At 39.8% G+C, this 9,905-nt stretch overlaps 1 protein-coding gene across 2 annotated transcripts in view; it reads right to left on the bottom strand.

Moving 5' to 3' along the window:
* Positions 1-959: 959 nt before the first annotated feature.
* The window catches only part of FRRS1L (ferric chelate reductase 1 like), a 28,120-nt gene continuing 19,174 nt past the window's right edge, over positions 960-9,905 (bottom strand). Inside the window, exons 4-6 of one of the 2 annotated variants that reach the window (XM_037152806.2) lie at positions 9,448-9,694; positions 6,628-6,691; positions 960-5,402 (exon numbers count right to left, since the gene is read on the bottom strand). In XM_037152806.2, the coding sequence (XP_037008701.1) occupies positions 5,363-5,402; positions 6,628-6,691; positions 9,448-9,694 (351 nt within the window). In that variant the 3' untranslated portion in view covers positions 960-5,362. Of the gene's footprint in view, positions 5,403-6,347; positions 6,692-9,447; positions 9,695-9,905 lie in introns of those variants that run through there. The other variant, XM_037152805.2, reaches the window with a different exon arrangement.

Below are 9,905 nucleotides of genomic sequence, written 5' to 3'. Positions count from 1 at the left end.
ATGCCTTTTAGTGCTTCTGACATTTTTTGTTTCACCTCTTCCACATCAGCAAAACATTTGAGGACTGTTTAAATCTGGAGAGCCAAAAAACTTGTTTGGTGTAAGATCGGGTAAATAGAGAGGGTGGGGCACTGGGGTCATGCCTTTTTTTTTCCGGTCAAAAATTGATGAACATTCAGTGTGGTGTGGGCAGGTGCACTTGTAAATAAGCCATTATGAAATGGGCAAACACACTGACAAAGTCTTCAAAAAATATTCACTGAAGCTGAACACAGCCTCTCACAACAGCACCAGCTGGTCACTGATACAGATGGGTTTCTAGAGCACTCACCTAGCAGGGGAAGCCTGTACTACAAGTGGTTTCTCCAGAAGATAATTCTATTTTTAGGGGGGGTCCTCCTCTCATAATTCTTTATCAGTGTTCCTTGAGTTTCTCAACCTAGCCCCAGTAGTACCAGCAGTTCAGCTATACATCCTGCAATCTCAGTAACTCTTTGATAATTCATAAGGCTCTACAGCCAAACTCTGTTTTTAATGTATAACATGATTTAGTTACCAATAACACAAATAATTAAAATTCTTCTAGCTAGTTATACACTATTAACCAAGTAATCCACTTCAAATGGGATTACTATAGGCCTCCATTTACTATTTGATAAAGGTATTAAGCTTCAGGTTAATAAATAAAGATTTATTTTGCAAATTGTTTCCCCCCAAGGATTTTTTTCTGACTGCTGCGACATGATTTTCTTCTTTGTTGGACTAGAAAGGCTGTCATCTTCTTCCAGGTCTATAACTTCAGGGAGACTTTACGGATTCAAGGACATAAAATAAACAGAAAACCAAAAATGCACCAGAGCAAAGCATTAAGGAATTATAAACCACCTTTAATTACATTAACAGGATGAGTTTCAAACCATCTTAAGAACTTATATTTTAAAGTTTAAGTCTAGTTAATATAGTCTAACTGTGATATCATCCTCTAAGGATAAAAGTATTTGTGATGGCAAATCAACAGTACAATCATTTGGGTAGCATTTAGGAATATTGCTACAGTTACTTTACATAAATAGAAATCCTTGTTTTATTAGTAAGGTACCACACATCTTAGAGTAAAAATTCACATGGGACAGGCTTATAAATATACAGAAATCTCAAAATCAATCACAGTTGAACATTAGGTACACAATTATTATAAAACAAATATAACCTATCAATGTCTAGTTAAAGGCATCATTTTTACAAAATAGTATTTTATAGACAATCTCAAAAAAGTAAATTCATACTCCTGGAGCCAGATTGTTGCAGCATATCAGCGCAGCTGTGGGAATAAGGCATGTGGAGAAGCTGCATGTACTCTTCCAGGCAGCCAGGACATCCTGTGTGATGAAATGGTACCCACCCCAGTGACCTGCACAAATGCCACAACCCCTGCAATACCCCACAACCCGGGAGAATCGCTTACTCTCCAGAAGAATGGAACCAAACAGCTACTTGCCTAACAGCAAATATCCGGGGTGGCGGTGGGGGTCTAAAAACATTGGTCAAATATCAGGATATTTTTTAATGAAAAATTCCAGAGATAAATGCTTCACTTAAGTTTTTCAGCCATACTTAAAATCACATTAGCATAGCCACTGTTTTCATGAAAAGTAACTTATACTCAAGTCATCTATTAAATAGAAAAACGAAGAACTTCAACTTGAAACTAAACAACCAAATAGCTAAATAAAGAATCTAATTAAATAGAAACCAAGTATGGGTTGCATCAACATGCTGTGTACTCCATTAACACGAGTCTTAGATTCTTAACTAACAGTATAGAAAAGCTATACTCAACAATGATACTTTAAATGTTCTTAACAATTCACATAATGTTGAATGGAGGAGGCAAGGCTTAATAAAAGATCTAGGAATCCTTTCTACAAACTGAGTCACTATAAATTCCGGGGTCATTTTGCCTGTATACCCACCATGTTTTATCTCTCAGGCTTTAAAGTAGTCAAGAGATCAGAAACACAAACAATCTTAGCAAGGACCTTCAAATAGTCATGGTATGTATACATGTGTACATACCTTTAGGCATTTATGTGTAAACACACACAGACCTCATCATGTATATACAAATATATATATACACCAAGAATAAGCAAACTGTTCACTAAACATAACCAATTCTGCTTAGAGAACAAAGGCATACAATACAATTATATACAACAAAATATACACACCTCAGCATTTGCCCTATTCCAGTGGTTCTCAAACATTTTTTCATTATGTCACACAAGGCAGATGGCATTGTCACATGTGTAAAACATTCCAGTAGCAATAGCAGATTTTGACCAAAAAATTTTAATGTCTAAAGGACAAGAAATGACTCTGCAACATGGTAATCCCCACTACGAAGAGCAATTCACCAATGGAAGTCACTCGTGACTGCGGCAGCGTAGGTAACATGAAGCTGCTGCCCACCCAGGCCCGACTTAACGGCCAACACTTTCCCATCAACTCTGGAAAACCTGTTAGAGTGGAAGTGTCTGGGAACCCATTTACCGAGATAACAATTAGTCAACTATACTTTATAAACCAATCACTCACTAATTTCAATGTTTTTACAATCCACCAGCAACACGTTCCTGGCGGTGTGTCCTTCATAGTCGATCGTGACACAGGGGTATGCCTCTCAGCGGAGAGCAAGGGGGGCCTGCAGTCCGCAGGCCAGCCAAACCTGCTGCCCATTTTTGTGTGGCCTGCAAGCTAAGAATGGTTTTTACATTAAAAAAATTTTTTTGAATGTAAAGAATATTTATGTGTAAAAGTTAGGTGAAATTCCAATTGCAGTGCCGGCGAAGGCTTATGGGAACACAGCCGTGCTCGTTGGCTTATTGAATGGTCTATGACTGAGTCAAACATTGGAAACAGAGACTGAAAAACTGAACATTTTTACCACTGGGTCCTTTTAGAAAAAGTCCGCTGACCCCCTAGGCTAGAGCTAAGAATGATATACAACCTCGGTGGTAATATCTTTTAGGCACAAAATCCTATGTGTACAGAGTAAACTTAATTGTGGAAATAGCAGTGAAAACCATGGGGGATTTCCTTAATGACAAAAGCTAACTTAATTAAACACGGCCCCTGCATTTTGTCTGAAATCGTGTTTGCCGATTTATCTTTGAGACTCCTGGGGAGTAATAAAAGCACACTGGACTCCAAGTTAGAAGACCCAGGTTTTAGGCAAGCTATTTTTTAAAACGAACCAAGACAATACATTTTAGCCTTACCCAATCTGTGTATTAATTTAAAATAAAACTATTAAAAGCTCTAAAATGACCGGTAAAATAATCAAAATAAAATGAAGAAAAAAAAAGCGGATAGAAAGTAAAATGTACCTTTCTCCAAATACAACTATATAAAGTCCTTCTTTTCATTGTAGGTTACTCTAGCTAATTTGAGTGTGGATAGTAGGTTCCATTTAATAAAAGTTTTCAAGAATGTGCCTGGAGGCATGAATGTGTAGGAAATCGTATCACCTCTCTAGGCCTCAGCTGCCCCTTTGGAAAATGAGTGCATCAGATTAAATGGTCTCTAAAGTCCTTGCCAGTCCTGGTCATTTATGCCAAATGCCTATCCTCAGTGTTTTCATCTGTAAAATCGGATTAATAATAGAATCTATTTCCCACAGTTGTTGAGAGGATTAAATGTGTTAATCCACCGAGAGTGCTTAGAACAGCACTGTACATATGGCTAGCATTATTATTCTACAAAAACACAGGTGGGTAACTCCCTGCAACAAGTACAATGTTAGAAAGTGGAATACAAAGACAAAATAGAAGTTGATTATCTCACATTAGTTAAGAATGAATGAAATTGAAGTCTACGGAGTTTTAACTCCAATGTGTCTGTGAACTGATGATTCTCTGAGATGATGGTTAAATGTTGTCCTCCATCCCAGCTCTGTGAATTTTTATTTCTGAACCATGATTATCATTAAGAATGTTAACTATGTTTTGCAGGGCAAAACAGCATTGTTACTAATGATCTTGGATTTATCTTTGAAAAGACAGAATTCGGTGTTGACTAAAAGGATGGATTATGGTTTGACTGTAGGTAGAAGAATATAAAAATATTGGCCAGTTTGACAATGTCTATGAAATACACATCTTCTGACCCAAAGAAGCTTGCCATAGAAGTACCATTTTGTTTATTTACTCATCCAACAAATGTCTGCCAAATACCTACCATTTAGTAGTGTGTGTGAGATAATGATGAGTTAACAAGAAATGATTACTCCGTGCTTTAGGGAGTTAGCAGGGAGGAGGAGCCAACAGTTACAGTAACTGTGATAGGGAAGCCCAGTGTGCTACAGGAACCTTTGGCAGGGACCTGACCCTACCTGGTCCAGGGGGTTGGAGGAAGAAGTATTTAAGCTGTGGCCTGAAAGATGAGCAGGAGTTCAGCAAGCACAGGAAGTGGATGGAGAACATTTGGGCACAGGCAACATGAGAGAGAAGAAAGCAAGTCTGAAGAGCAGAGAGCAGTTCAGTCTTGCTGGGTCAGAGCAAGTAAGGAGTGGTGACAAAAGAAGATACTGGAGGTCATCAAAGTGGCTTGTGTTTTACACTAATGGCAGTGAGAAATCATTCAAAGTTCTGAGCACAAACGTGCAACATCGGTAACTGTAGTAGGACCAATTCATGAAAGAAGTAGCTTGACTTGAAATGTAAGCAGAAGAAAAATCCATTCATTTACTTCTTCCCTGCCAGCTACAGGGACTAGCTGAAGTCTCTCTTTAGCTTTAAACTATTTATAGCTGAACTACAATACACATTAGAGAATGAAATATAAAAATATTTGCTCTCTTATTTACAATGTGGGTGCCTGAATACTCAGTGTCTTCACTATTAAACCACCATCCTTAGCCACAGCCAGAGGGCTTAGTTTTGAGGCAATGGTCATCACGTGGAACCAAGGACTCGGACCAAATGTCTCCACTTTAAATCCTACCAGTTCTTTTGCTCACCTGATGTCAGCTAACCCACCTGCAATGAGGGTTATTTCTCCTACACCCCTCAGATGAGCTTGGTGAATTGTGCAATGTCGCAAAATGTCCATGTTTTTCTTCTTTTTGTTCAGTTCCAGAAGAATTCGAAAGCTTTCCCCAAAGGGGAACTTACACCTCTGATGTGAATTCCAAGGATGGCAACAGACACCACCGTCTCCAGTTAGTTTAATTAAAAAACCCACAGGGGTGGATCCAGCTTTAGAGCCATGGGGGCGAGCCCGGAGGACCCCAAAACTCTGCAATGGAGGTGCCTTGGCAGCAGAACCACATCCACAAGAGTCTTCTCTTCTAAACGGGCTGTTAAAACACAGACACGGGGAACAAAGGAACCTTTGGAGTCCTTTGAAAAAAATAGGAAAAACATTACATCTAAGCATTATTATAACTCATGCTGACTGCCAATCCAATTTACAAGTCTGAGCAAACCTGAATGGAATATCTAGGTGAATTCACTTTACGGGTCAGTTCCCATTTTCTGACTTTAGAAAAAAATCTCATCTTTAAAAAGTTTCTACTCCAAATTCCACAATCTGCAAAACTGGTTTATTATCAAAATGCTTAAAATTTTATTAAGATGATTTGTCTATTATATTACTATTTAATTATACTCAGTGTATGCTGACTCTGATGACAGAATTACCTATAGCCACAGATGAACACCTTCATTGATAAAACACAGTGGCAGAAGAGTCCACATTCTGCTAAAATTGCCCATATTTTCTATCATTGACATAATTTTACATCTTCAGGAACACTCAACTTTATTCCTAACCCTTCCAATGGCAATAAAAAAATGTTCTATTGTACCTACTCACTAATTGAGAAGAAATTTCAAATAAATTAAAACCATTTTCAAATCATTGTAAGCTCCCCCATTACCCCCATGAGCTGTGTAATTATCCAAAAACACTTCAGCTTCATGGAAATTTGAAAGTTCTTCTGCCTAACAGTTCAGCTGATGGTGAACCATGTCATCCAGTAAAGTTCTCTTTAGCAACACTCCAAGTGAGTCCCCTGAGCTAGAGTTGGAAGAGTAAAGGTTGTTTAGAGACATGATTTCTACACTTAGCTCTTTGTCTACCTTGCTGTGTGTCATGTGACCAAGTGGCCGAGGACACATGGCATGTGGGTCACAAAAAGGCACCCCTCCTGAGTCTCAAATCCCATTCAGTAAGATGGCAATAATCATTTTCATCAAACCAAGTCAGAGATGTTGTGAAATTCAAATAAGAAAACATCTGACAGTGCTTAGAAAAGTTTTAACTTCTTTCCAAAAAGTATGGGGTCATTATTAAACAATCCTCCTTGATATGAAAAGAAGCTTGTTTTTTCTTCCAAAAACCTGAAATCATATGAGTCTTCTTTTTGAAATAACAGAAGCTAAAATTATACTGCATATTATTTAAGAATGTATATACATTCTAATGCATTTAACTGATTGACTTTGCAGCTGTGATTAAGGGGTTCCCATCAGTAAGTAGAAAGTCAGGGCAACAATGAGAAGCAAACAAAATGGAGAGGAGAAGGTCTGATAGGCAGCTGACGGCATGAAAATGTCTTCGTACTTGTAAATACTGACAACACGCTCTGAAGCTGGCGGTGAGTCTATATCGTGTCGGGTGATGGAGCCTTTAGAAAGAAAGAAGAAGGAAGGGAACAATCAAAAAAAGGCACAGATTTAAAATGATATATACAGACAACGGAAAAATGCAACAAAGACATTCGTGTTGAATATAAAAGCAGCGATTATATAGATCTGGAAGCAGGTGCAAAACCATCAGAATTCTCAATAATTGCACCTATAATAAAGAACAGAGAAATTAGTTAAATGTATCCAAAAAGACTGGCTGTCATGAATCTGCACACCCCCTACCAGAATAATGCCACGGGTCTCTCCCTGGCACCCCAGTTTTAAGCCTGCTACTTAGTATTGTATGAATGCCTGCTTTTCAGGTCTCTAATGAGGTTTATCTTGTTAATACCAAAGGGAAAACTCTATTTTGATTTCTAAGAGCTGCTAATGTTTGCCCTCAAGCATATATTTTATACATGGACTATCAACAACTCCTGAACACACTGCACTCCCTTCCGGGGGAAGCCTCTCTCACGTGTCTGTGGGACAGAGCGGAGTCTGCCCGGGCCAGACCGGGGAGCGTGTGGTGTGCTGTGTGCCCTGCATGTGCGTCTTTGTGTCTTTTCGGCAGAGTGGGATGGAACGATGCAGGAAGTAGGAGGATGAAAGTACCGAATAAATATTTGGACGGAAAGTTGTTTTTTAATGTGAGTAGGAGTGGAAAGAGGAAAAGGTTGTGTGTAAAGGCGACTTTAATGAACTGATGTTGATTAGAAGTGCCTGACCTCCTAATCCATATGGGGATAAGCTCTAGGAAAAATCCACATGAAACTTGGGTTAGGGAAACTAAGGCAGAAGAGTTCAGGGCGAAGGTCTGTTTGGAAATACAGCTCAGAGTGCAGGTTTTTAAAGTCCTATCTGCTAGGGAAGCCGTGCCAAACTTGACACGTGCATTCCCTGTCCCAGTCAGTGTCCACGCTGGTTCCTATTAGCACAAATCAAACTCCACTGGTTGGCACGAGAACTTCCTCTCGACGGGCCCCTCTCACCTGTCCTACCTCACTGGCTCCTTGATCACCTACACAGACTCCTAGGCTTAACCAAGTAGCCCATGCTTCCCTTTAAGAGAAATCTAATCCACACCCGCCTTCAAACCTTGGCCCAAAGTTTATCACTTCTGCAAGACCTTGAAAGAATGAAAAGTTTTGATCAACAGAGAGGTGTTAGAAGGGCATTCAAGAAACAGGAAGAGCAGGAGCCTGACTATGGGGTGGGAATGTGCCTGTTTTCCTTGGAGACAGAGAACAGAACAGAAGTCCTGAGCGATCTTATCAGGCCAGGCAGGAAGGCCTGAAATGTCAAAGGCCCAAATAGGTAAGAAGATGACCTTCTGAAATACAGCACTTTCCAGTCTGTAAAGCAATTTCAAATGCTTGTTTTCATTTAATGCTTACAATAAGCCTATAAAGTCAGTGTCTTTATTATCCCTGTTTTAGATATAATGAGATTGGAGTTCAGAATTTAGATAAGGGCTACATACAGCTACCAAGGGGTAAAAATAATGCACAAATACAAAGTTTTAGATGCCAAATCACATCATTTTAAATGAGTTCATTTCTCCAGGCGAAGATATAATTAATTTCCCAGGATACTGAAAGTACTAAAAGTACTTGAAGACGTAACTGCAGATCCACTGCTTGGTAATCTGGGAAATAAGCAAATGGGAAAGATGTCACAAATCTGAAGGTATCCAAACATTTTCCCAAACAGAAACAGGCAAAAAAAAAAAAAAGGTATGAAATTTCCAGACCTATCAATGGAAACAATTTGAAGGAAAGAAAAGGCAGATCCAATTGGGTAACACACAGTTAATGAGCACACAGTAAAGAAAGATGCAGTTCCCAGGAGCCAGAAGACTCTCATACAGGACTGCAAACAAACCAAGTCCATTCCTAGTCATGCCATTAGGCTGATTGCCCCGGGGAATGCTGAAGACACTGTGTAACTCGATTTTCGCAGCCTCTCAAAGGTCTCCTGGTATCCCCGGGTCTTTGTTGGGGAAATGCTGGAAGAGCCTTGCCACTCAAACTAAGGCTGTCAATGGACCAACATTACTGGGAAGCTCGTTAGAAATGCAAAGTCTCAGGCCTCACCCCAGACCTACTGACTTTCATTTCAACAACACAGCCAGGCGATTTCTATAGACGTTAACATTTGAGGAGTAAGGGGCTGAATTACAGGATAATTTGCTGGAGTTGTGACCATCAGGATAGTCACAACATGAGTACTATTGATACATTTGTCATTCTCTAGAGAAGTCTCCAGAAGCCCTTTCCAGCTCAGTATTTTTTACATTTAAAGCATAATGGCTAAGAGTTATCACTGACTTTGGAGTCAGACACCCCTGGGATTGAATATTAGTCCTCTCATTAGTTAGTGATAGAGCCTTGCATAAGTTCCTTAATCTAAGACAAGGTACCTACACCTCTCAGGAATGTGGTGAGGAATGAATGAGAACATGGAGAGAATAAAATACAGCCCCCACGCCCACAAAGAGCAGTCATATGACCTGTTTCTTTAAGCACTTAGCTCACCCCGGGTTATCTTGTATTGTTCTGGCCATGCCTGTGCATGGCTTGTCCATGTGTATGTCCCTGCGTGTGATCAGTCCACTATAACCTTCTGAAGGCAGAATGATATCCCCTTTTTAAAAATATTACCCCAAATGCTTATCACTCTCTTGTACAATAAATAATGAACACCATCACAGTGGTGTCTGGTGCTCCACCCAGACGCCAAAGCGTAAACTTACCCTGAATGGCCGGACCCCAGGCAAACAGGTAATACCAACTCAAATGCAGGTCGACAATGGTTTCGTCTCTGGGAACGTTCACAGGGCGCTTGAATCTGCAGGTGACTCGATTGTTCTCAAAAACTCCTTCCTCATCTCTGGCCGGATTTCTCTGAATCTCCTTTGCCCACTGGCCTACATTATAGAAGTGCTGTATACGGACCCTGCCATTGTCATCGTGGACGCAGGCCATGACGTCATCACCACCCTAACGTGAGAAATAACAAAGAAAGATATTTTTTGCAAACTTTTCTGCTAAAAAAAAATTTCACACAGAAAAATACAGGGTGTGGCAGAAGTAACTCCTGTTTGAGTGTGATTGGTAGGGAACGTGAATGTCTTGCACAAGATGGACAGCAATTTGAACATGTCACCTAAAATGTCACATGGTATGTCTGAGTGTGATATTGTTACGTTAC

Source organism: Artibeus jamaicensis, unplaced genomic scaffold (genome assembly GCF_021234435.1).
Source record: "Artibeus jamaicensis isolate MK-2021 breed Jamaican fruit bat unplaced genomic scaffold, CSHL_Jam_final scaffold_1964, whole genome shotgun sequence".
NCBI lineage: Eukaryota > Metazoa > Chordata > Mammalia > Chiroptera > Phyllostomidae > Artibeus > Artibeus jamaicensis.
Note: the sequence above shows the minus strand (reverse complement) of the source record. Positions and strands in the feature narration are given on the sequence as shown.